At 51.7% G+C, this 27518-nt stretch overlaps 3 protein-coding genes across 5 annotated transcripts in view; 1 reads left to right on the top strand and 2 right to left on the bottom strand.

Annotated features, from left to right (window-relative positions):
- The window catches only part of LOC119105568 (multidrug resistance-associated protein 7), a 28025-nt gene extending 21761 nt beyond the window's left edge, over nt 1-6264 (bottom strand). The window contains exons 1-3 of the mRNA XM_037229032.1: nt 6032-6264; nt 2886-4160; nt 47-245 (exon numbers count right to left, since the gene is read on the bottom strand). Coding sequence (XP_037084927.1) covers nt 47-245; nt 2886-3812 — 1126 coding nt within the window. The 5' untranslated portion in view covers nt 3813-4160; nt 6032-6264. The remainder of the gene's footprint in view (nt 1-46; nt 246-2885; nt 4161-6031) is intronic.
- A 627-nt stretch (nt 6265-6891) lies between these two features.
- Nucleotides 6892-17698, bottom strand: SrpRalpha (signal recognition particle receptor alpha). 3 transcript variants are annotated; one of them, XM_037227952.1, is made up of 13 exons: nt 17482-17698; nt 15606-15803; nt 14924-15101; nt 14290-14361; nt 13934-14066; nt 13407-13554; nt 12636-12757; nt 11388-11532; nt 11044-11235; nt 10504-10675; nt 9945-10072; nt 9028-9204; nt 6892-7394 (listed from the first exon to the last, which is right to left on the bottom strand). In XM_037227952.1, exons 1-13 carry the CDS (start codon nt 17596-17598, stop codon nt 7269-7271), a joined length of 1908 nt encoding a protein of 635 aa, XP_037083847.1. In that variant the 5' UTR covers nt 17599-17698; the 3' UTR covers nt 6892-7268. The 3 variants fall into 3 exon arrangements, with proteins under 3 accessions (XP_037083847.1, XP_037083854.1, XP_037083861.1); XM_037227959.1 differs by having other exon boundaries at nt 14332-14361; nt 17482-17697; XM_037227966.1 differs by lacking the exon at nt 14290-14361 and having other exon boundaries at nt 17482-17697.
- A 99-nt stretch (nt 17699-17797) lies between these two features.
- NC2alpha (negative cofactor 2 alpha) lies at nt 17798-25431 on the top strand. The gene is made up of 8 exons (XM_037221593.1): nt 17798-18002; nt 19773-19882; nt 20361-20433; nt 22104-22197; nt 23305-23532; nt 24574-24654; nt 24979-25143; nt 25404-25431. The coding sequence occupies exons 2-8, from the start codon at nt 19844-19846 to the stop codon at nt 25429-25431; spliced, it is 708 nt and encodes a 235-aa protein (XP_037077488.1). The 5' UTR covers nt 17798-18002; nt 19773-19843.
- Nucleotides 25432-27518: the final 2087 nt, after the last annotated feature.

Genomic DNA, 27518 nt, shown 5'->3' with positions numbered 1-27518 from the left:
GGGGGGGGAGGGGGGGGGAGGGGGGGGGGAATATCGCCTCGCTCACCGATGACGTTGGCGGCGCAGATCATGGCGGCGTAGCTGTAACCCCTGGACATGGGCTGGTGCTCGTCCTCGATGAACGCAATGATGGCGTTAAGAAGCAGTGGGCCGGCGAATGTGGAGAGGTCGGCCACGAACTTCAGCACTCCCAGCAGCAGGTACTCAACGCCGAAACAACGCATGAGCACGCCCAGCAGAGACACCTGGCGGCACGAGCGGTCAGCATACAGACAGGTGCGCATGTGGAACCACCGAGTCAAGGCGAAATACGCTGAAATAGGACAGAGAGCCAGCGGATGTCGTCGGTGTCGGGTTTCAGGCCGTGTCGACTGTCAATGGTCCTACAGCGCCCATTACTATCGTATTAGGCAGTGGAGTCGCGATTCGAACAGGTCGTTGATATACTAAAAACAATCAACCTAAAACACCCACCCGCGTTTCATGTACGGCAGGACAGGCAATCAACACGTGGTGCACAGTTAGTACCCCATAGCATCATGGGCAGCTGGGGCTGTCATCAACAAATAGCAATTGACGGCGGGTGGCATAAGTGAGAGACGGCTGCCACAGCCCGATGCGAGGTTAGGCGATCTCCAACTTGCTGCTGCTCGAATGCCAGCGGTACCGCCATAGCTTCTCCAAAAAGGACCAAAAGATTGGGTACGTGTCCTTAGCAGGCACTGGTGCGACGGGTGCGCGCGCCCCCTGCGGAGCACGTTTGGCTTCTGCGTCGGCGAGACGATTATCGGAGATTCCCACGTGACTTGAAATCCAACACGATACGACCGTTTCTCCCGCCCGCTCCAATGAGGTAAGACGCGGCGAAAGAATATCTTGAACAAGCAGGCTAGAAAGACACGAGCCACAGACAGCCAAAACTGCCCAATGAGTCAGAGTATCAAATGTAAAAAGCTTGCACCCGCCATCTGTGTAAGTTATTGTTTTTTCCGTAAAAGGAAGTTCCAGGAATGTATGTTCAAATCCGACCGATAGTGCATTTCGCTTTCGCATGTTTGTCAACAATACGTCAGCTCCCGGAAGACCAAGCTTTAGAGGTTGTGGAGCCCGCGGGAAGCCAATAACGTACGCACACGAGATGGCAGCGGAAAAGGTGGAGATAGCAGCAAGGATTCAATACTGGTTTTCATCATTGTCAAATCCTGTTACATTATAAGACGGAGCGCTGGTCTGGGACTCATAACAAATACATTGTAGCAGCGCAATTGGGAATTCGTCTCAACTTTCGATATTAAAAATCACTTTTGACCTTGAGCATTTATGAGGCCTGCCCATTCGTACCACATATTTCACGGGCTGCATTTCATGCTGCGAGACTGGTTGCTTGTGGCAGGCTGGTTGTGGCAGGCTGGTTGTGGCTGGCTGGTTGTGGCAGGCTGGTTGTGGCTGGCCGGTTGCTACACCATTGTAAGCTGCTGATATCTGAGATGCTCGCCCGAGTTATGAACTCCGTTCTCTGAGAACCCTAGCAAACATCACTTCTGGATATGACCTGACCAGTCTCGTCCCAGTGTTACCAAACCCTCCGAGATGAGAAGGGGTGGGAGAGGGAGCGTTTCTTGCCTTCTTTGTTCTTTCCTGCATTCTGCATGGTAACGCTATAGTTTAACGCTAAGCTTGGCCACAGTTTGGATCTGCAGCTTCCGCCTGGTCGACTTCCTCTCCCTGCGATATTTCAAAATGTATTCAGCATGATGAGATCTTCTGTGAGATTAGTTGCTAAATTCACTTACCGCTAAGCCTATGCAGCTCCCATCCCACATACACCTCTGGCCCTTGCAGCCCCATCCCAGACACCTCTGGCCTGTGCAGTCCCATCCCACCGCCATCTCTGGCCTATGCAGCCCCATGCCACAGACATCTTTGGCATATGCAGCCCCATCCCACAGACATCTTTGGCATATGCAGCCCCATCCCACAGACATCTCTGGCCTGTGCATCCCCACCCCACATACATCTTTGGCATATGCAGCCCCATCCAAGACACCTCTGGTCTATGCAGTTCCATCCCACAGGCTCCTCTGGCAGCCCCATCCCACGGACACCTCTGGCCTCTTGGACGTCGCTGATGTCTCCCTTGTCTGGCCTCGGTTCGCTGACTCCGGCTGGCTATCCCCCATCACCCACCTGGATGTATCTTGTCACGTTCCCTGCCTATGTGTGCAAGCGTTGCAACAGTAAGGTAACACCATTGCTGTAATGCGCTGCCATGCTTCTCTCCAAGCCACGCTACATTTGCTGCACATTTTGACCAGCGTTCATCGATGACGAGCGCCTCACTGAGCTGGCTACTGCGTCTTGAGCGCCTGGCGTTCACAGTTGTCGCAGTGAGTGCAGCTGTTCACAGCTGTCAGTGACCAACCTCACCCACTCGCCACAGGGCAACAAGGACCCACAGCTTAGCTTTCCAACCGATGAGCCAAAGGTGAGCGGGGGAGGAGGGGAGGGAGCGGGTGGTGGTGCTCTGTGGGTGCCAAAGTGGTGGTGGTTATGTTACAGTGGTTGTAACATTCGACGATCGCTGTCATTTAAGGGTCACACAAGGTTTAAAGCGGCAAAGCCCCCTGCTCCCAAGAAGTGACGACCGTGCTTCTAAATCAAGCGATATGCACAGTTCTCATGGATTTTATCATCGCATGACACGCATGCTTCCTAATTCCACGTAACAAATACTGCCTGTAATGCCATATGAGGTGTAAAGCATGCAATGCTCGGCACCGTGCGCGCGACTCGGCGTGATGCGTGCGCCCCCGTTTGACCGTATGTACAGCATCTCTGCCGCACGCATCACATCGGCTGCCGAGCCCAGGTGACCCAGACCGCACCTGCGAGGTCGGCGGCGGCGCCTCCAGCAGTGTGTCGGCGTCGACGCGCGCCTGGAGCGCGGCCGCCCGCCGTCGCAGGCACGCCGTGAACTTGGCGTCCACGCGGTCGGTGCTGAGCGCGCGCGGCAGCTGGTGCAGGTCGGCGATGGTGTGCAGCTGCCGGCGGCGGCCGCGTCGCATCAGCGGCTGCGTCCACCAGAAGGTCAGCAGCGAGAAGCAGGAGGCGCCGTGCTCGGCGGCGCCCAACTGCCGCCCGGCCGGCGAGGACGGTCGCACCAGCAGCGGTTCGCGCTCAACCTCGATCGCACCGGCCGGCCCACCCGGCAGCAGCGTCAGCAGCCGCGCCAGGCCCACGGCAAGGTACGTCGCGTCGCAGCAGAGCTGCGCCAGCGGCAACGCGCCACCCACGCGTCGGTACGCCAGCACGCTGCCGGCCAGGTGGACGGCGCCCAGCGCCAGTAGCAGCGCGGCAGGCGCCAGCAGCGCCGGCGGACCGCGCGTGCCGCACAGCAGCCGGGAGCGTGCCGCGCCCGAGACCAGCGCAGCCACCATCCAGGCGGCGGCCAGCAGAAGCGGCGAGAGCGCGGCGGCCGCCCACCAGCGCTCGGTCAGCGCTGCGAACGCCGCGAGCCGCACCAGTGAGATGGCTGCCAGCAGCAGCGACAGCCAGAGCCGGGCGGTGAGGAGGCGGTGCGCCGCCGGCGGCCGCTCCACGCCATCCGGCAGCCGCAGCGCACGGTCCAGACAGAGCGCAGCCGCCACCAGGTACAGCGCGCACACGGGCACGTCGACGGCCAGCGCCTGGCAGCAGGGCGAGAGGAAGGCGCCGGCGTCGTCCAGCGGCTGGAAGGCCGGCGTGCCGCACAGACGCCGCCAGGTCGGCGAGGCGTCGTCCGCCGCCGCGTCGCCACTAAACTCAGAAGACATGCTCGCGCTGGCAGTGTATTTGTCTATTAAACACTTCTCATCCGCGGCAAGCGCCGCCAGAGAAGCCGGCCGTCGAGCAGCGAGCAGCACAGCCCGGCACCAGCGTTAGCACTCGCGCACCTCAGTCCCAGCGCTTCTGGTAGCGCAGCAGCATGCGCTGGCTGGCAACGCGCACGATGGTCGGCGTGATGAGGCTGGTACGCGACAGTTGCGCCACGAAGCGCACCTCGCGCAGCAGTGCGACACGGTAGGCACGCACACAGATGCTGAGGAGGAGGCGCTGCTGGGCCGACATGGACACCTTATTGGCGCGCCCATCAGTCCGCCGCATGGCGACAAGGCTCTGGCCTGTGAACATGGAGCTGGTGTCACCATGATGTATTTGGCTCACCAGTGGCAGGCTGACCTGGGAGGGTGAGCACACCATGTAAACACTCCCTGAATGAAGTATTACACAAAGATGTTGAAGAGACAGGGCTTCTCAGAAAGATGCTTAATATATAAAGACTAGAAAGAAAAATAGACACTAATTGTTCTTATTTGGCCTTAGAGGCATAGCAACAGCTGTGGTCCTTTTGCACATGGACACTTGGCATATGACACATGGTGCAACCAGAGCGGAGATGAGAATGAAACACATTACAAGTGCATTGCAATTACAAGTACAGGGCACACACAACAGCATTATTGCATTGTTGATACATGTGATGTTTCAACTACATGTCAACTTTGCATGCATGTTTTGCACTCCAGAGTCACAAAGTGATGACAGGTGCTTGCCTACCACATAGTCAATAGTTACCACATCTCACTTATTTTCACAGAACTTACAAATGTTCTGAAATAAAGCTTGTCCCTGTATGTTACCTCATTATGCATGTTGATTTACCATGATATTACATCAACCCACATCAAAATACAGCTCCTGACACAACAAAATATGACCAGCCTGGTTGCATAGAAGCAAGCATAGAGTTTTCCAGATGTTTTCAGCAAGTGATGGATGGCATTGCTATCTCACAAAGGATTTATTATTGTTCAGGATCTTTTCAAGTAGTCATCCTTCTAAGAAGACCAAAAATCCAAACTGTGAGCATCCTTTATGCAGCACACAGCAAACACAATCAGCCAGCATGAACATAATTGCTTCAATTCAAATAATATAATCAACAGGATGTATTTAGTACCAACTCAAGAAGAAATGAAACCATCATTATAAATGTCATAGTTTTGGGTATTAATACTCACAATGTTAGACTGATAGATAGCTTGTCATTTTCACAAAACATTATTTAATAGCATTAAGATTTTGGCAAGAAACTGGTGATCTGACCAATACATACAGACTGAATATGAACACCAGCATGAACTGCTGAAAGAAGACTACACATAATTTTCACAGAGCTTAAGATTATTATCAAACAATGCATGTTTTTATGGGGAAACCCATCATGTATGTAAATTTAACCATATCTAACTAGATCAAAATGAAGCTCCTGACACAGCAAAATGTGACCAGCCTGGTTCCATTGAAGGTAGTGTGTAGCTTTCCATATATTTTCAGCAAGGGATGGGTGGTGCTCCCATCTCACAATGAACCTATAATGAGACACCCAGGCAGGTGTTCCTGGTTTATTTACTTCCTTGGTATGGCAATTATCATTCAGCTCAAGTGCCTCTTTGTTATATGCACCCAGTTAACAACACAACAAATAGCAAAAGCACCAGCTTCAATGTAGCATAATAAATCAAACATATATCAAAATGAACAAACCACACAAGTCAAGTAAATATGCATATATATATATATATATATATATATATATATGGATATATAAATTTTAGTCCCGGTGTGCAAGAGTGCAAAGGTAAAAACTTGTGCCTGCTGTTGCAGACTTACCATGACGAAACAACGAATGATACACCATGTTGCTGCCATTGCCATATAGAATGGAGAATGGTGAAAAGATGAAACAGTAACTGATTACATAGCACAAGAGCACTCCTCCTTACCAAGGTATGCAATTTTCAATTAATGCAATATCTCGTGCTCTTTTTATCAAACTTGCCCTGGGTGCTTCCAAACATCAATGAATATGGCAGGTATCTGGGGAATCTAGCAAGTTACCTAGCCAACCTACATAGCTAAACGCATATTGCGTTGCATATGCCCGTGGGGCGTGGAGGCACGCAGAGCTGAGACCACATTAAGTACTCACCCCACTCAATAAGTAAGATAGAAGCACAGAAAATCCATTAACACACCAGAACCTCGTAGAAAATCAAACAGATGGACACGGACTGCAGCAATGCAGACGAAGCATATCGCGCAACCAAGCCCGTGCGTTTAAGCAGTTGCGGGACATTCGGAATTGCCTGGGACAGTCAACAAAAAGGAAAGACGCTACGAAATTCCCAATAGCCATGGACTACCATCTTCGCGGTTCCTCTAGCCATGCCAGCCATGCCGCCTACATGCAGCTGACTGACATCGGTATCGACCGATGATCTCGGGTTTTATCTGGTTGCAGTTGCAGCCACATCCACATTTGGGTAATGCTCGACACAAAAACTCACATTGAAAGCGCGTATTGTGGCCTTCCTAGCAATTTTTATCTCCCCACAATGCCGGACAAATATGTATCGTAAGCATTTCGTACAGAACTCCTTACAGAACAAACGACCAACGCCCTCACCCAGGGACATAATAGCATGAAAATGAATACATCAGTGCTTGAAGGACTACGTAGTCGGCATCGCCCACCGCAGTCCATTTCGCAGACAGCCGGACGAATATTGGCATCCCGATGACGCCACACCGTGTTCTTTGGCCATTCTGGGTTTACGACAGATAGCTGGAACCAAAAAACATCTGCGGCTGAGGCATTAGTTGTACAGTAAGTCCTCCACCACACATCATAGGCCTGTGCACTGAGATAAGCCATATCCCATATCCCATAAGTCAAGCCATATCCCAAATGCAGTTGCGATCATGGGGGGGGGGGGGGGGGGGTTGATCGCTGGCGTGAATGGCAGACCGCTGACGACTCGGAGCAAATTCCACTGTATGAAAAGCACATTTCCATTGTTTACTTTATTGACGATTGTCCCTTCACCGCCAAAACAGACACCTGCCGCCAAATAAAAATATGGGGCGGCCATCTCCATGCCCAAGCTAAAATCGACACAGCATAACGGTGTGCCAGACGCCGGGCGATGCTACAGGAAAAATATGCCGCAGTCCGTTTCCCAACACACGCCATGTGGGATCGCACATCCGGACCGCTCACCGCTCACCCCATCAACGGTCCCGAGTATGGCGTCGCAACCGGAAAAACAAAAATAGACAATTTCAGCACTGAAGCTCGCCTCCGCGAAGGCGGCTTCCAAGCAGAGAAGAATGTACGCGGGGAGGACGGCAGACAAGCAGCTGGCAGCGGGCCGAGTTATGGACAGCTACTTCATCAGAGCGGAGACGACGGCCCGGGCGTTCAGGTTGCGCAGGTCCGTGTACGTCTGGCCGCAGCCCACGAACACGATCGGCTGGCCCGTGACGTACGTCATCGAGATGGCCGCACCCACCTGAAACCAGCACGCTGACGTCAGAGCCTGTCAGACCACAACGGTTCTCACTTGCCTTGCTAACTGCTGTGGGCCAAAACACGTACCGTTCTCAACCGATGGCTTGGACACCGCGTAACCGAAAACGGTAGCAAACGACCAGTGCGGCCCAGCACATTTGCGTGGTAGTCGTCATTACATCAGACAGGCGCCACGTGCGTCGTGTGATGGGCGAGGCGAAAGAAGATGTGACATCAGTTGCTATTGTATAGATGTATTTATCGTGTCTGTATATGGTACGCATGCATGTATCGTATGTGTAGGCACACGTGTATGTGTGATGCCATGTAATGTGTACCATATGCTAATCTAATGAAAACAATCATGCAGATGATGTTATATGCCTACCTCGTGACGACAGACACCATCAGCAGTCGATGCGATTGATTTCAATCAATGGTTTTGCAGGTCCACACATCATGGGAGTTCACATCAACAGGAAGACGCACATCAAGCAGGCGTGGGCCCACTGATTCGCGCCACTACTGAATTCAAACAAAAGTGGCGAACTAAGGGTCCCATCAGAGTTGGCAATTTTGATTGACGAAATCGATTAGCTTGCAATCACTCACGGTCTATAAAATGATATAATTATCGCAAAAGCGAACATTTCGCCTGCCTGTTTGCCACATTCTGTTGTCATATGGCCTTGGTCACAACAAACGGGACGTGTTTTTTTAAACGCAACTGCTGTCAGTTTCGGCCAGAGCACCTTTGATTCGAGTTCAGTTAAGGGACGGTGACATTAGCTGTATTAAAAATGATTACTGGCGGAAATTCCTGGCGTCTGGCGAATCCCTTCCCGACACGGTACGCAGACGCAACGACCCAAACATTTCCAGTATGATCGTCCATCTTCCCCTCTTTTAATAAGTCGTATCTAGTCTTCCGTCGCTACAACGCCTGGTCGACGAGGAGGTGGACCTAATTCCGGCACGAGTCCCCCAGATTTGTCGTAATTCAAAAACTGTACTTGGTTGAATTGGGGACGCTGAATCGCGGTGATATAGCATTGTCGCAGGAGAGGAACATCCGATGCAGCCGGCATGTAAAAGCAATGTAATTTATAGGGCGTGACTATTTAACATTTGTGATTTCTGTTGCTGAAGCCCGCATGAGCCTGTGTCATCAGCGGCTGCTTAGTAATAGCGTCTAGGCAATGTGCGGACTGGCTGGACCGCTCAAGTTCAGTATTTGTATCGTAGTTCAAGCAAGACCCACTCGGCCCAATGTCTCCAAATACCTCGTTACGAAACATGTAGGTTTACGACGATGAGTTGAGACGGTAAGGCAATGAGCTGAGACGGTTAGTCACATTGAGGTTAGCAAACTATCCAGCGCCACACGAGCGACCCCGAGTTTTCGATGGAAGCAGACATTATTCCCCATGTCACCGCTATCACCTTTTTTCCAAACCGTTCGACAAAAAGGAACCGTATCGCACCAACACCCCTAATCCCACTTCGCACTAATAAGCCCCTGCCACGCGCACGCCGCCAAGACCCGACACGAGGGCCCGGGACCCTGTTCGCCAGGTGGACACCCCATCACAGCCCGCCTCCGCGCGCGTGCCACCGTCCGCCGCCCGTCCCACCTTGTCGTCGATGGTGTCGAACTTGGTCAGCACAATGCCGTCGATGGTGTGCGGTCGGTCGGATGCTGAGTGGTCGGCCAGCGCCTGGTTGAACTTGACCAGCTGGTCGACGGCCTCATTGCCGACCAGCGCCTCGCCCACGAACAGCACCAAGTCGGGTTCGTTGACCTTGATCAGCTGAAGCGAAGGTGAGCCGTGAGACAGTCGACTGGGCAGACCGATGGCACACCGTGCCGGGCGGTGACCGGCTGCGGGCGGCGGTTCAAGTGAAGGCGAGCCGTGAGACAGGCGACTGGACAGGTCGACGGCACGTCGTGCCAGGCGGTGACCGGCTGCGGGCGGAGGTTCAAGTGAGCAGCACACGGCCAGCACCTATGTGACATGCTCCACCGTAGGAACTGAGGGCACGGGCATCCATGGGCACCAGGAAAACTATCTGGCGTTTTCATCACAACAGAGTGGTCCAATGCGTGAGTAAGTAGTCCATGGTAGGCACAGATGGCCCTGCAAAACACACAGGAACGACACCGAATACACAGTTTTAACGTTCTTCATCCCTCAGCCCGCTCCACCTTGCAGCATACCTCCAAGCACGTTAGAGGCCAGCACATTCTACAATGTCGTGCACGCTTCTTCGTAAAGCCAACAGTGTACACTCAACCTCCCCCCCCCCCCCCCACACCCCCGTGCACCACCACAGGTACTCTGCACTCTGCGACGTTACGTGAGCGGTGTTCCCCCCCCCCCCCCCCCCCCCCCCACCCCCCCCCCCACCCCCCCCCCCCACCCCCCCCCCCCCCCCCCCCCCACCCCCACCCCCCCCCCCCCCCCCACCCCCCCCCCACCCCCCCCACACCCCTGCCCCACACCCCCCCCCCCCCCCCCCTCCACTGGCGCCGGCGGGCCCATCGCCAGACCTTGCCGAGGGCGCGCATGAGCGGCTCGTTGTCCTGCATGCGGCCGGCCGTGTCGATCAGCACCACGTCCACCCTGGTCTCGCGCGCGAACCCGATGGCGTCGTTGGCGATGCCGGCCGGGTCCTTGCCTGTCGGGGTGGACGCGTCAGTGGCGGACACGGCGCAGTGTGCACGCGGCACGGGCTGTGACGTGGCGTGGCCTGGGAGGACGCTGTCGGTAAAAACCAAGATTAAAAGCTGCAATGGTCACAATATGGTGGTTAAAATGGTCTTTTGGAACATAGAATAATCATACAGAAGAGTGTCAGGGAAAAGCGGCGGCCAGTCCCGTCCGCACGGCAGCCGTCTGCCTTAAGCCGGCACAAGACAGCGTCTGAGCAAAATGCTCTATACCAACCATCTTTTGCATTGACTACTCGCCCCATCAGTTACTGCTCTCATCCCTTCCCTAGGTCGCACTCCTCGCCCTCCCATCACCGCTGCACATCCCCCTTCCTCCTCCCACTCCTCCTCCATCCGGCGCCACACCAGCCACAAACATCCCTCCTCCATCACTGACCGTATCCCTTCTCGTACAGCTGCACCATCTGGCGGCCGGCGTGTTTCTCGGGCGGATGGAGAGCGTTCAGATGACGCGTGTGCGTGCGCAGCTGCTCCACGGCGCCGGCGCGGAACGTGTCGCAAGCCGCGATCAGCACGCTGAAGCCGTTCTCGATCAGCCAGAAGCAGATCTGCGGCGCGGAGGTACGCGCCGGTCACGACAGTCGCTCGGGGGCCCTCCGATCGCACCGACCGGGGCAGCAGGTCGGACGTGAGCGTGGTGAGAATGACGAGCACTCATGCCGTTGAGGTGTTGGCGAGAAGACGGAGGGGGGGGGGATTTCCGCCAACGACAGCCCAGTTGGCGCAGTGTCTGGGGTATCGTAATCCACCTCGCCGAACGCACAGTCTCCTGCCAGAGCCTCCGCTGGCACTGCCTCGGACCTCCTACACATATACACTACTAAGCTCCACCAGGCCCCCGCGCAGACGAGCGAATTCTGATCAACGGGCCACAGCCTTCGTTACACGCCGTAACCAGCGCTCAGCAGCGCCCCACCTTAGCCAGGTTGGTGCTCTTGCCGACGCCGTTGACGCCGCAGAAGGCCACGACGTACGGGTTGCCGGTCTGGCGCGCCGACATAACGTCGCGCAGGATGTCGATGCGTCGCTTTGGCGAGAGGATTTGCACCAGCGAGTCCACCAGCGTCTGTCGCACTGTCTTGGCCAGTCCCTCGAACGTGCCAAGTACCTGGACCGCGTGAGAGACGGCAGGTCCTGGTTAGGAGGTCCGAAGGTAGTCGCCATGGTAGGCTGCATGGTCAGCCATGTCACATCACGAGTTTGACCCCATCTGACCCCACCCAGCGGCCGCCGGCAACCCAGCCGCGGCGGCGGGCGCACCTTGCCCTGCAGTTTGTTGGCCACCGACTCGCACAGCTTGGCCGCGATGTCGGCCGCCACATTCTTGCCCACCAGGTGGTCTCGCAGCTGGTCCAGCACCGGCGTGACATTCTCGCGGGTGATCGTCTTGTTGCCCACCAGGTTCCTGCAGGAAAGAGGAGAACCTTGGGCTCCAGCGCTGTCAAGCGGGTGTTCAGGCCGTGCCAAATGGTGGGAAATCAGGTGCAAAAAGCCGGTAGGAGAGGCCAATGCCAGTGGGTTACCTGTCCTCGCGTGTGGGCATTGGTCAGTGCCAGGCGCCATCAGAGCATGACGTATGTAGGGCCCGCCAGTAATTAGGCCAAACTGGTGTTCTGAACAGGGGTAGGGACGAGCCATGCAAGTGGAGAATCAAACCCATAGAACGGCACGATCGCCACTGCCGTCAGGGGGACCCGGCTAAGCGACAGGGGCTTGGATGCCCAGACCAGCCCGAGTGCCGTCTGTGAGTGTCGTGAGTGAGATGTGAATACAACGTCGCCAAGCGAAGGTATACAACATGGATGCCTTATTGCTTGGCATGTGAAATGCTTGTTCTTGCCTTCGAACGCATCGCGTTCGTATTCAACTCAGAAACCGATAGACAGACAACACGATTCCGCATGGGGGCGCAAGCAGCAGAAACATCCCATCTCGCCAGACGCTTCAGTCGAGCTATCAGTACCGCCGGGAGACCCATCACAAGCAAAGGCCCGGAGCAGTGACGAAACGGAGGCGCGCCCGGGGGGTACTGCACAGGCCGCGCGGGGTCGGATCAGCAGGCTGCCTGCTCGTGACAGTGCGGGCCGGCAGCCAACACGCCACGGCTGTCGCAGCACGGGCACAGCTCAAATGAGCGCCCCTACAGACGCGACCATACGGCCTTGGGAGCGTCGAATGAAGGGACGACCGGCGTAGGAAACGGCGCGGCTGGCTGATGGTGATGATTTAGGCGCTCCAGCTGTTCAGGGATAGCGTAATTTTCGGTGACATGAACAATACATTACGTTTAGCCCAGCACACGAAAACGTGCATTATTCGTTATAAATCTGTCAAGAAAACTGTGGAAGCCCACACGTACATGCTGCATACATGATGCATGCAAGCTTGTTTTCGCTTATCCAAGGATTAGATACAATGCATCGTAACTATCACAGTTCCAACAGCATCAGGCTATACACAAGATGCACCAAAATAACCGTCATATTCACGAAGTGAAGAGTCACTCACTTGAAGACGGAGAACATGCCACCGGCCTTCTTCTGCTGCGACTGCGCGTCCGCAGCCGGCTCGTCGTCGTCGCTCTCGTCCGGCTCCATGTCCTGGATGTTTCCGGCCATGGCGCCCACCATCTGTAGCACGGCCACCACCTCACTTCCCCGCCTTTCATGGGCGCCAGGTGTCAACCGTCGCGTAGCCACTCCATTGGACACTGGAAGTCCACGTGGACGTGCAGGCGCCCCGAAGCCACAGCATCGACTAGGAACGGAGCCTGGGCCACCGACGTGGCAGCCCGCATATGTCGGGTGTCCCACTCGGACACGCCTCCGCAACGGCGCAAGACCCGAGCCCGGCGCGGCGGGTCGACGGAGAGGTGCATCCACCAACGGTCCCCACCAGCGCATGGGGCAAAAGGTGGCGCCCACCATAGCTTTCTTTTCAGAGCGTCTCTAGCGAACAGTGGCGCACATCCGTCGGCCGAGGCATATAGCGGCGCGTCCCAAAAGCCAAAAGGTGCAAACAGGCCGGAGCGACAAATGCCCCGGGGACGTAGGCAGCCAGGTGACGCCAAGGCCGCCGGCGCCACATCAGTCAGCATACAGGACGACGTACGCACAGCTTGGATCGAAACGTGCAAGCGAACGCGTAGAAACTTCCAAGTGATGCGACTTTAAGAGACTGCAATCCTCTCCGGGTGACAGCATAAACAAACCTGCCCACTCGTTTTCACCTGCCCACCTAACTAGTTTGGTTTCTACGCACGTCGCGAGCCGTACTCACGCTGGCGTCGGGCACGAATTCGGGCCGGCGCGGCACGTCGTCGCCGGCCGCCTCTGAGAAGTCCAGGCTGGCCGCGTCCTTGCTGCCGCCGGACAGCGCCCACGTGCGCGCGGCCTTACCTTTCTTGCCAGCCTGCGGCGACTTGGGTCTGCGTGCAAGAACCGCCGACGCGTGACTGGGATGTGGTGTGTGCGAAGGAGGCTGGGAGCGGCGGAAAAAGGTGTAACGAGCACGTCTTGAGCGGTCTAGCGCATATCGATTCAATGGAAGATGAGTGCAAAGTCGGTAACTCTTCCGGCTTCATGATTCGCTAGTGTTGAAAAAATCCTTTTGAAATCGGGATGGTCTGCCAATTGCCAGAAAACAATCCTCAAACAGGACAAAACGGGCACGACCAGTTATAAAACGATAGGCAAACGCACGGAAGTAATCACAATCCACATTTAAAGCCTGCCATCGACTGCAGGTCAGATTCCCCAACCCAAAAATTGTCCCATAACGGAGAACCCGCCTGTCCCGAGACGCACGTCTTCGCCTCCTTCTTCTTGCCGCTAGACATCCTCATCATCATCTTGCGCCGGTTGGCCATGATTTGATCCTCCTCCGACGCGCCAGGCGCGGCCTGCGGCTCCGGCACGGGCGTCGGCTCCTGCTCCGGCTCTGGAGGAGCGTCACCATCGCGTTACGAGCGTACCTGACGGCGAGGTCCGATCAAAACGCACTGCCCGCTTCGGTGAGCAGGCAACATCTGCTGTACCCTCGTAACGCACGGCGATGGCCAGGTCAATGTATGGAGAAGGTGTCAATATAGTTAAACCCCCGCTCACGCAACAGACAGCAGGAGGGCCAGCGCTCTGAAGACCAGCGGCCGCCGCCATCTCACCATGATCACGTCCGTTCCCGTCACCGGCGCCCCCAGCATTACCTGCACCTCCCTTTTTCTTCCTCTCCTTCCCTGTAATACACCAAACCACCTAAGTAACCACTCATAGCCAGCTCATCCCAACAGGCAGCAAAATTGTTAGATCCATGGTCCGCCCAGCTGGTGCCATCACCAGCAGTATTGCATGGAAGCACCGGCCACCAGCACCAGTCACCGCACTCAATCCGTCACCAACTCGAGGCCACAGCACCACCCACCAGGCACCAGCCCAGCATAAGCTTAACACCTGCAATGGCATGCTGATAGGATTGATGAAATACTGACTTCAACAGGCGACAGCCTCAGTTTGATAGAGGGGTGTTGCTGAGTCAGGATGAAGCAGGGAGGAAGGAAAGAGGGGCTGATAAACCAAAGGTGGCAAGTGGGCAGACAACCAATGATGGGTGTGTGGGAGAAATAGCAGCACTGCAACACATATGGTGTGATGCCTGCTACATTGCAATAAATGGACACACACTTGTGACATTGGCTGGGGCAGAAGTAACAGGGATGTATGCTAAGGCTATGTTGAGGATGGGGAGGCAGTGATGGTGAAGGGACATCAGAGGGCAATAGTCCTTGGCCACCACCACACCTGGCTGCTTGTTTTCCTTGTTGTTGCCTCCCTTCTTCTCAATCATTGACCCCACTGTCTTCTGTGACTTGAGCGACTGCTCAAAGGAGCGCATAGCACGTGGTGCAGCTGTCTTCTGCTGGCCCCAGGACTCAGCCACTGCCTGAAGCTGGCTGAAGCGTGAGTCAAACAGGAACTTCTGCAGATGAAAAAGGACAGGTGTCAAAACAAGGGCTTTAGTTTATTGGGAATAGCAACCACATTCCAATATGCAAATACATGATAGCAGTCAGCAAATTTTTAGGATGCACATGATTGGGTTGGGCAGTGATCAGAAGAGTGAACTAACATATACAAACTGGGTGCAAAATGAGCTCTGTCATTAGTGTGCCCTCAAGCCCATATCATAATCAGCAATGAGAACACACATGCATGGGACAGAAAAAAGTGAAAGCATTTACACATATGGCATGGTGGCAGACAGTGAAAATTGACAATCATTATCAAGCCCACTTCACTAACTGAAAGAAAGTCATGTGCTTCATTCAGAAAATATCCTCAAGAGAACTTAACATGCATAACATTGCTTGATACACATTTCAGTGCATACCAGTCCTATCAGTGGCATGCTATGATAGAAATGACATGAATTACCAATGAAGCCTGTGCAACAAATCAAGCTATTCCAGAAAACCTGGCTCACCTGAAAGTATTTCTTTTCCATGAGAACATTCTCAAACTTGTCACGAAACTCACGATGCACGTCATCCAGTAGTTTGTCAACATATGAAAGCTGTAATATCTTCTGAAAGCCAACAACAAACACTAGGTCGAACTCATTGTCCAACCTATGCTTCAGAGTCCAGCTCTGGTGGACAAATGATGACAGACCCGTCCTCTCCTGCCAGATACAAAATGTGATGGGTTAGAAGACTGGCACATGACTCTATGGTCAGTAACTTCAATTGAAGCAATTCAGAATTTCAATACCATACACAAATATGTCCACAATGAAGTTGGCCAAAGTATAACTTAATGAAATACCCTAAGACACACAGCTTAGTTCTATATCACTACCAGCCTGCAAGCTATCAAAGGTCTAGACAAATATGGCTAGGACAGAGTTGGGCCAGAAATAAAGCTCAGGTTTTTTTTAAACTTTGAGACATTGTCTCCTGGGATGGGATCACTCATGGTATCTTGGCCCCAAGGTAGCCAAAGCTGCTGTAGGGTGATCATTCCAGTGGAGCATTGTGTTTTGAGGGTTGCTTAGGTTAGCAGAAGCTGCCCCAAATTGACTGACAGCTGTCCAAAATGAGGCAGCTCTGCTGCCCCATTTGGGAACAGTCAGGACTCAAGCTACCTCAAACCATTATTTAATTTTTTCCATGCTTTGCAGACTGAGCCTGTCAGTCCTCTAGCCTGCTATCAGGTTAGTCTACCCTATTAAGGACCTGAGGATGTTATGATGATACACAGCCATATATGACTGGCAGGCCCTGAAATACTTAGCATTGACAAGCCCTGAGCACAGTCTTGCACTTCACTGACTAACTCACACCACTACAATATCAATATAGATGCAGTGCAGAGCTTATATGGTGCAGCTGTGGTGAGGTTTATTCTGGATAGTGAAATGGTTAGTCTCAATATATGTATTGTAACAGAGTGAATGCAAAGCCCAGTGTCACTAAACACCCAACCCACTCTTGTCAGGGTGGGTAGGTTTGAACCCCTTTGGTGCTTTTTGCTCCTGACCAGGATGGGCTGTGACCAGGGCAGAGCTTATTCAAAGTCAGATGAGGTCAGAAGGTAGGGCTCATGGTGCCAAGCATTACTGCACATTAAAATTTTACCACAAACTTCTCCCACTGAACTGAAATTTCACTAACAGATAGAAGGGCCAGGGCTCCAGACAGCAAAGCATAAAGGTTATGCAGAAATGTCTGGTATACAGCCACATCTCCCAAGTGCCAGTGACATCTCCAGCATAGCACCAACTGGTAACAATACCACTGCATATATATCATCAATTTAAGCATTGAGTTTGCTGAAGGGTTACCATCATTCTCAGCTCACAGAAATACATTCATAAGAAACTATGTACTTGCAAGGGTTATTCCAGGCAAGCATACCTTTCAAAAAAAATTCAAAAAAAACTTAAAAGCATGATGCAATTTGACCTGGCCAAATCCTGGTGTACTGGAGAGCAAAAGGTTCAGTGCATTAACATACTGCACATGTTCTGTGCAGTGGATACATTTTTTGCAAACTGGTCTGGGTTGGTGCAAAAGTCAAACTAGTGTGACTTTTGATCCACAGATGTATTCAATCAAAATGCTAACGCCGATTTCGTGACTAAAATATAAATCATGACATAGTGTGAACAATGACACCAATGATGACAATTGTCTAAGCAGTCATTCCGACTGGTCTACACTGTCTACAGCGTACATTGTTAGACACCATAGAATATGTAGCTTGTATTCTCCAGACATTCGATCTAACAAACATTAACATGCTATTATCTATACAAAGAACGCAAGATGATTGCTGACTAGCTCATCAACATTACCTACCTGCAAAAGCACACTCTTCACCAGAGCATTCACGGATGGCCCAAAAAGCTCAGTGGTGCCTTGAAAGCACCAGAGGACTATGCCTCCTTTCGTAAAGATGACAAAGAAATCTAGCATGTTTGAAAACTGCCCTCCCCTAACCACGTTTCAGCCCACTCTCCCCCGCTCTGCCCAATGACCAAACCAAATCAAAGAACGGCGTCACGCAGCCAGCTGTTTTCCACAACCACGTTCTTACGTGTTTTCTTTTTCATTTACGCACCTAGAGTAATCCTTTACCTTTACGCTAGCTGCCAAATACGATCGTCTCGTGCTTGTCCGCCACATTTGTAGCAGGCGTACCGTCTGTCTTTCTACTTGTAATCCGTCTGTGTACTTTGATATTGACGACATTGAGCACAGCCGATGAGTTCGCATTGATTTGTGGCTCGACTCATGAGTTCAATGCTAGATTTTCCACGAATGGAATTCACAAAGCGGCAGAAAATAAAAACTTACAGCATGAGTACGTGAATGTTGCAGTAAGGTGTTGGCGTCCAGCATGTGTTGTGATGGTACCGTGTGAAGGTAACGCAAAATATGCATAGTCGAGTGCATTTACGTACAAATTTGTGATCTTCCGGTTACTCGTGTGCCTACCTATTGTCGCTAGGTGTCAAACACATAAGGGGTATATGTGATGTCTTGCATCATTTTTATGTGTAGATGTAGGTTTTCTTCTTCCATATTTAGGATCGTGGAATGATTCAGTAAGGTGTAAGGAAAATAAGATCTAGGAAAGTGTAATAAAAATTAAAAGCTTAAGTCATACCTTAAGTCAGTTATAAGGGAAGTTAGAATATCACAGAGAGGGGAAAGGAAGACTGCTGTGTGAGCAGGGTCATAGCTGCCTACCTCAGCATGCCCAGCCAGAATTGTTGTAAAGTTGGGTGATCTTCATACAAATGACACTGGATGGATAAGTTGATTCTCACAGATTGTGTTTGATGCCATAATTGCTCACTTACCATTCAGTTTCTTCTAAATAAATGCCTTTTATAATGCCAGTATTGTGCTTGCAACCTATACATACTTATATAACATGTGTAACCAGAGCCATATGTAATATATGTTTGATGGGTCTGATCTGCTTAAGTAATCATGGCTGAAATCATGATCAAGTTGAATATTATAATAATCATGACTGTAAGTCTGAGACCCTGTGTTGTGCTGCACAATATCTAGTTGCATATTGATAGTGAGCTTCTGATTTCTGGAAAATTGGTGGTACAAGACAGTTCCTAACTTTGTGCTCAAGTGCATCAAATGTATGCAAACATCTAACAGAGTGTTTGTATTCTGGGTGATACACAAATCCCTTAAATATAGTTCAGTCAGGAAAGCCAGATGCGGGTTTTTGAGCACTTGGTGAGGTGGCTGGCTGCTTGTAATGAGCTTAGTTCTAGGTCATTTTAGTCCCCTATGATATACAAAAATTAGGTGAGCTAGGGATACCAATTTCACAGGTTAGTGAGGCCTGAATGTTAAATCAACAATCCTAAGTTTCTTGTGAACTCAGGGTTGCATAAGATTAGATTAAGGGCAGTGTTGAGGTTTCACCAGACCTCCTCACTGAAACAGGTTAAATGATGATCCCTTTCCAAAGCAAGATGCTGCCTGGGGTCATATCAGGTAAGTTACTATCTGACCTTAAATGTTCCAAGTGATCTAGAATGCTTTGAGATTGTTTCAATATTTTGGTTTGAAACTTGTAGTATGAATTATATTAAGCAGCGTCCTAAAAAGCAAATAGTTGACCCAGGTCATTTGAGGTGAGTGATCTCTCCTCACCCTCATGAAGTTACACAAATAATTCTCTTTGCTGCTCCCTTGTGATCATGGAGCACAGAGTGAGCATAACAAATTAACATAGCAATTTAGGTTTCTAGTGAAAATTTGGTTGGTTTTGATCTTGATCTGACTTTTGTATGTAAATCAAGGTCAGCGGAATTAGTTTTAACCCTCATTGCAATTGTATAATTACAAAGGAAAGCACCTCAAAGTCCTCTCATATCTACTGCTATACAACATTTCATGTTACCACACCACACCATTTGGAGGTTATTCCGGAGAAACTTTTGGGGTCAAATTGACCCAGCATCTAAGCACATATGAAGGCAGGTATCCCATGCCTTGTAGATCTAGTGAATGTAGGCCAAGTGGTTCCTTTGAAAGTGAATTAGTTTTTTGTCACAGCACCTGTTTAAATATGTTACTTTGTGGTCATTTTAACATCAGTACCTATGTTTCAGGTCTGCTCAGGTGCTCAGCTACCTGCTAAAGTGAAATAAATACAATTAGTTTATCAAAATATAGAGCAGATATGCCAAACAGAAAGAAGTTCAATGCTCGGTTTCCACCAGTGAGTATTCTCGTATAGTTAGAGGCCCTTCATGCTGTTTGTTGTTTTTTGTAGACTTTGCTCTTTTCTAAGTAGTGCTTGGGTTTCTCCATTGGTAAACAGTTGTATTCTGTCAGACATACAATATGTATGATCTCTTGCCTTCTGCTGTCATTAAGTGCATTTGTGAGAATGTTATTCACATAGATATGATGGTAGTAAGAGCCTCATTCCTCCGAAAGAAGAAGGAGAATGGATGTATAGATGTGTTGCTACTTTGGTAACTTGCCTTCATCAAAACAATAGCAGAAGTCTGCTATCATCTGTTATTGAGGCTTTCTGCACTTGTTTTCGGTAAAAGCATGCCGCGGAAATACCAACAGATCTATATCTCCATTCCCCTGGAGTTTTTTTGCCAAGGAATGCGGCTGTTACTACTGTCTCAATTATGTGACTTGTGTGTTTGTCTATCATGCCAAGTGCATTGCTTGAATTTCAGGCAAGGATCAAGAAGATCATGAGGACAGACAAAGAAGTTGGAAAAGTTGCGGCACCTGTCCCTGCAGTCATCTATATCCTTTTGCGTGTGACAGTGGCTTGTCAGTTAACATGAATCTCTAGTCGTCATCAGAATTAAAATTATATGGTCTTTATTTTTTTGACATAAGTGGGATGTCCTCACTAATGTGTAGCCCATTGTAGACTGAAAACAAATTAGGCAGTGGAAGTCTAGTTCAATCATGGAATGCTATTTTTATTTCCAAAGGAGAGTGACATTATCTGAGAATCTGTCCTGACCTATAACAACCTCAGTATTTTACCATTTAGCATACAATTCCCATTTACAGCCAGATAAATTGTGCAGCATTGTTTTTGGGGCATCCAGAAGGATTCATTTCACATCACCTTAAGCATGATCACAAGTGCAACACCTACTGGGATACACACATACCCTATCAGAAACCATAGGTACTGGGCTCAATTCCCCATTGTCCCCTCCCTTCCTGCTACAATAAGAAGCAGATGATGTGAATGTCTCTATGGCTACATGTGTCCTTAAGTCACAATGATGGCAGCAATGTTGCCATGCATGGCATGACCCACCACCATAATCACACAATGCAAATCCAACAGACAATTTGTTGTGGAAGACTGTAACATACCATGGACTATCAGCACATGGTCATCTTCTTTCAACTCATCACTCTTGGGCGGTTGCTGACTAGCCATCAAACAAGGGTTACATCAATGCAGTGTGTGGGACGTGGACAGACATGATTGTGTCAGATATTATCAATATCAAAAGTCCGGAACGTCTGACGCTCCATCGCCGGACCTGGAGGGTGGCAAACTGTGGGGATGCACACACTGGTCCAGCAGGGCTGCAGCCTGCAGCACCCAGTGCAGAATGTGGATAATTTGTTGCACAGGGCAGAATAGCAGAGTTCCATTTCCTCAGCTCCCACCATGCTGATCTCTCAGAACTGTAAAGGTCGTGATGGGGTATGATTCTGGATTTGTTTGTTGGTCCAGTGGAAAATGCTATGAATGTCCAAAACTTTTTTATTTTCCTGACATCTTTTGTGAGTTAATCTGAAAGACTGAGTTTGGTAACCCCCTTAACCTGCATTGGCATGAGATGCTGGAATAAACCAATCACTTTAAAGCAAAATAATGTGTGAGCTAAACAATGCACAACATATTGGCTATGTGCGGTTGGAATCATAGACATTTGGGTTTGTATTGCACGCAAATGCTGCCACTTTCCTGATTGGTAAAACCCTTCAAGGCAAAATTGGGCACACTAGCCATGAACATGGTATCCCAGGCTCATGAGTTACAATTTGTCCATAATATCTAATACGTTATGAAACTTCGCACTACTGCACTTCACTGTCGTCGGCGTGAATATTGCTCTGCTTTTTCGGCGTGCTTGCAATTTTTGGATGATTTTCCCGCCATCAAGTCTATTTTTTCAGATTTTCGTATTTTTTACTCCATATTGCAAGTTAGAAGTGCGTTTGTGATGTGGCATGCAGTAGTCATATGGTGCCACTGATTATATACCATTATTTTTGTCTACAGCCCAAAAGATGCAGAAGTCATGCAGACTGTGTTAATCCTCTCATGTCAAATGCTGTAGGATATATGATTTATGCATCTCGGTTGCAACACTTCTGTCATTCGGAGTGAGTGATTATGTCGTGATATCTGGAACATTTTGACCTTAACCCCCGTGCACCTCGAGCTTTGGAGCTGTTTGCTGAACAGCTGCTGCATCGAGCTGGTGACGTCACAATGTCACGTGGGTCGCGTACGCTCAGTCCTGCTCACTTGTGAGTATCGGGTCCTACGGAGTTCGACCGCGGGCTACGGGGTTCGAACAAGGCGGGCGACTGTTTACCCCAGTAAAGACACTGCATCGTGATATGGTTACTTCTGCACTGCACTGTGCATGAGTTCATGTCATTCCACTGATTCAGCTCTGTCATTGCCTTAGTAGCACGCATTTCATGGCTTTGGTAGCACTGTTTTTGAGATGTGACGTGGCAGCTAGGATACCCCAGCACAGCACTGGGATTGCATTGCATATCAATTCCTAATAAGCGGTGTGTCTACTTGCTGTCTTGTACTGAAAGGGCCACATTTGAGCTTGTTTGTCCTGTTTCACAACTGTTTGTGCCGCACCGTTCTTCAGCTCGGGGTAGTCGCATTCCGCTGCCACAAAATCATTTTGGTCACTGTTCTGGTGATGCCCTTGTGGCAATACAGGACTATTTTATTCTGCTTGCATTTTGCTAAGCATTTATGACTGTTTTACAGCGGTTGGTGCAATCTGTCAACGTTTGGCGTCATGGTGTATCAAATATGTGCGCATGTATCCCATGTCTTGGTATAATTGCTAGGCGTTTTCCAGGGATTGTTTAAGATGTACGAGTGCGGCAACCATGTGCTGCTCCCTGCACAGATGCTATCTCGCCTCGTTTTTGTCAGCATTGGCCTGTCGAGCAGGTCCGCAAAGCTGCATTCGCCTCGCGTCCATATTCTTGTCAGCCGTACCATCGGAAACGGGGAGCCCATCTGTAATCATGACATTTGGCATGCTTGTGGCGTCGCGGGGAACAAAAAGACGGAGAGGAACCTCCGCCATCAGTCTTCGGTGCCGCCATTGCCCTTCTTCAGTAAGATTTGTTGCTGTCTCGGAATGTGCATTCCCTTTGGACGGAGCGAGGCTCGATCGAACTGCGCGATAGGATGCGGTTTTTATGTCCGAGACATGTGGGATATTTTCAACCTGGTGGGGAATTACCGATGGCCACTACCGCTGAGTATATAAAGCATGGCAGCACCATGAGCACGACATGGTCCAGCTGAAGGGGCCAACAATCAGTAATCATACACGTCATCGGGTATGTGGACGTGGTGATGTCGGCTTCCGGCAGGAAACAATGCATTCTGTCGGAGCAGCGCTTCGACTTTCTGAAGGACCTGGTGGCGAACGTGCCGGACGCCGTGGAGTCGGAGGAGGGGCCCAGCGCAACAGCAGTCTCCTCGCAGCCGGCACCGGCCGCCGCCGCCCGGCCGGTGCCGGCTACCCCCGCCCGGCCGGTGCCGGCCACCCCCGCCCGGCCGGTGCCGGTGCCCGCGGCCGGACCTGCCGACACCCGCAGGTACCGGCCACACCCGGCTCCGTGTGCACGCTTGAACTGAGGACGGCGCCGTAAGCATCACCAGTGCGTGGTCTCGGGCTTGTTTCGGCTTTTTTGCGCCAGACAGTGCACTGCACCTCTTTAATGTTGTATTGTGCATTACTGTATTCTTCATGTCACCATAGCATTGTTCTGCTGCTCAATTTTGGGGTGAATTATTGGGTTAGTGGGTATAAATGCCTAGCCAGTAAAGCCTTGTCGGTGTCGTGAGGATTGTTCCGATCTTTTGACGCGTTGTAACGTCAACGTTTCGTCTCGGCACTTTCTGTAAGCTGCCCATAGAACTTCAGCCATGTATCTCACCCGTTAATATTTTGTTCGCCACGGCATTGATAAAGGGCGCCCTAACGTCCACCAAGTTTTGATGCCCTCGTTCATGCGGAGCACGTCACTCGGTTCGCTGGTCCGGTGTTAGCGCTCTCCGCCTCGGTTTCTTAACCGCTAGCATACAGCTGGTTCGGCTGCCGCGCCGCTGGCGTGTGCAGCAGCAGCCTGGCTTCAGACCAGACCCAAGCGTTACCTTTGACATGGGTCACAGGCACCGGCCGACGGGGTTTTCTGACGTACTAGATGCTACCAAGGGCTCAGTGCTACCGGCTTTCACCCGAGGCTCAAAGATTCAGAGGTGGCCATCACTCTCACCTCCTAGGCCAGCTTTTCCTTCACCATCCCGGGAGATGGAGTCCCTTGGTGCGTCACGGAGCAAGTTAGGTGACACCAAGCTTTCACAAGCGGCGTGAGGTGCAATGTGTCCTGCAATGCTTGCGATGTGAATATACCAAGGTTTTCTATATCGGTTGTTGTTCGCTTGATTCTCACACTGCCGCGTTGGTAACCATTTGCAAATTCCTGCCACATCCTCTTGGCTTCAAGTTGTTTTCGCTTTGTTTGGGCTGTCACCGAAACAAAGTCATGTTGAGAATTGGGATCAGTTATGCACTATCAGCGCATCTTGTTTTTCTCATCGCGTATTGACGTGCACCCCATTTGCACCATGTCCAGATCGGTCGGTCGACCGCCCAAGTACCTGAAGGTGGACATGCCGAGCTCAGCCTCGGCCAGTACCAATGGCCAGCCCCACAGGTAAACGGGGCCAGGGTAACAGACCGGCGTCCCGCCACGGTGGGCGTTAACACGCTGTTCTGATCCAGCGAACGCCTCACAGTATTTGTGGAGCCTTCAAAAGTTTTATGAACGACGATTTGCCACTGTGTTTTGTGTTGACGCAAAGAGGCTTGTGTCGTACATTTATTGGCTAGATTTATGACGCTAAAATTCTTCACGCAATATTTCATGACCACTATGATTTTTCTGCGGCTGATTTACCACGTCTGACATTCCCGTAGTTCTCTGCCCCTCTCCTGCTGCTGATCGTATCGTCCCGCTCTGACGCCCGTCCCGCCGCAGCGCGCCGCCGGGCCGGCCGCCCGTGCCTGACCTCATCCACACATCGATGCTGGGCCTGACGGGCGGCGCGGTGACGGCCGGCATGTTGGGCGACCGCTTCAGCTTCGCCGCTGGCGCGCCGTTCGGCCTCGCGGCCGGCCTGTACGGCGCGCCGGCGTCGGCTCCGCTGCCAGTGCCACCGCCGGCGCACCACGGCGCGGCGCGGCCGCCGCTGGCCGTGCGCTACGGGAGTCTGCCGGAGGGCGAGCGGCCGGACGGCGTGTGACCGCGCCGCCAGCGTCTCCGTCCGAGCTAGTCCGCCGCCGCTGGCCGTGCGCTACGGGAGTCTGCCGGAGGGCGAGCGGCCGGACGGCGTGTGACCGCGCCGCCAGCGTCTCCGTCCGAGCTAGTCCGCCGCCGCCGCAGCGGCGCGCCCCTCTCGCCAGCCGGCTGCCGGCGGGACGGATAGACTGACGGGCTGCCGTGCACGCCCGCCGAAATTCGCCCGCTGTTTCGATTTGTACAATATTTTTGAAACATTGTCCGTGAGGAATACACCGTTTCTTTGTATGTGGCGTTTGGACATCGTCGCGTTTGCAGATGTGGAGCCGATTGTTTTGTGGTGGGAGTCGTGGGCGTGCATCTGGTCCACGGAGTGCAGTCGCCGCGTTGTGTTTCAACGAAGAGATATGTGATTGAGAACTGGCAGTTGCATCGCAATGTTGCATGCTGAGTGTCTGGAACGAAAAATGTTTGACTGCGATCTTGCTGTTGTATCGCAGTGAGATGAACATTTTCCACGGCCCGAATACGAAAGCCTGATAATTGCCCGTGTGCAAGGAAGCCCTAAATTTTGTTAATACGATTTGCGTCGGGTGGGGGGGGGGGGGGGGGCGCACTGCGCCGACAATGTGGTCTCATTCTCAACAAGCTGGAATTGTATGCGTCTTTACGCTGTTCTGGGCGATCGCGGCGCTTTAGGATCGTCACGAATTTGTGTGCTGTGTGGCAACCAAGACGGGAAGTGCCAACGACGAGAACTCTCACTGTTCAGTTTGATGTGCGTGCGAAATGACAGAGCCGTGAGCGGCATGAATGATACTGCAGTACCGAAAGTGACAGTAACAACAGCGGTGAGACTTTTGAAAGGTCTCAAGGATCATGCGATTGCGCCGACCTGCCCATTTAGGTGTGCTTCAAACATAACCAGAGGACAAAATGCGAAGACCCGTCATATCTGCTCGTTTTTCAAGTTTGTGTCAGAAAAAAACGTAAAGTGATGCATGCGAGACCAGCTAGGCAACAGGAGGAGGTAGTCACGAGATGAGTCGGGTGGGGGGGGGGGGGGGGGGGGGGTGATGGCTGAAGTAAGAAATGACTCAACCTACTAACGAAATATGCCACCAGACAGGGTTCTTCTCAGACCTGACCTTCTTTTCCTCAACGTTAGGGGGCTGGAGCGCAAATTGGGAGGCTGGAAATCTCGCTGCCTCCTAACTGAGCAGCAAACTACACCCCTGGTAGAAGATCGTCCTAAACAGCGAACAAAGGCTAACAGAATGGCTGTGGGGACAGCGCATGGTGAATGGTGGTCGTGCATACGCTTGCTGCTTGTCTCCAACTGACCGGTACCGGAGGATATGAAGACGGGCCTTATCAGTGACTCAGGCCCGGGGAAAGTTAAATCACAGGTTGCGACACCGGCCAGTGCGGTGCCGAAAAACTCGAGCCATTTCTGAGAGAGCTACTGCAAAAAGTGGAGAGCTTCGGGATTTTCCCCCGGCATGGCAGCGCCGTAGGATAAAGCCGGGCGCCGTCACAGACCAGCATCGTCTCTCCCGACAGGCCAGGGGCCATCTGACAGATGAAAAATGATATCTCTTACATCGCAGAAGTGGGAGGGGGTGGGGATTATTTACAATGAACCCCTTTCACACACCAGCAATACTTATTCCAAAAAATATGTTTGTCAGGCAACGGGTTTGCACCACGCAGCGGTATGTTGTGCCCCTCGCATCACACAAAAGACCCAAACCTGCACTTTCTCCTCCGGTTTTTTGCCTTTCCGATTCTCCTGGTTTCAGCCCGGGTCTGGGCCTCTTTGCGCTGGGTAAGAACCCAGACCTGCACTTTCCCTCCCGGTTTTTTGTCTTTCCGATTCTCCTCATTTCAGCCCGTGTCTGGGCCTCTTCGCGCTGGGTAAGGAGAAGCTTGGACTCGACCCGGGAGGGTCGTTATTCGAGCTGAGAGACCCCCAAGCCCGCTGGTCCTTCCTCCCAACGTCCCCCCCCCCCCCCTCTCCCGTCCCGGTCTTGGCTACGCCACGCGTTTCGCAAGGTGTAGAGTAATTGGAGGACTGCCTTTCGGAAAAAAAACATGTGGAAGGCACCATGAATTGTCCTCAATTGCCTTCATTGATGACGTAGCTGAAGTATATTTGGCAGCACTATGCAGCCGGCTCTTTACGGAGTTTACTATAGCAATCTCAGCAAGCTCTCATTATTAGGTAGTGCACCTAGCGGCAACATTATCTATTGAATGCAATTGTATTATTTAGCATA

Source organism: Pollicipes pollicipes, unplaced genomic scaffold (assembly GCF_011947565.3).
Source record: "Pollicipes pollicipes isolate AB1234 unplaced genomic scaffold, Ppol_2.1 Scaffold_2555;HRSCAF=2994_pilon_pilon_pilon, whole genome shotgun sequence".
Taxonomy (NCBI): Eukaryota; Metazoa; Arthropoda; class Thecostraca; order Pollicipedomorpha; family Pollicipedidae; genus Pollicipes; species Pollicipes pollicipes.
Note: the sequence above shows the minus strand (reverse complement) of the source record. Positions and strands in the feature narration are given on the sequence as shown.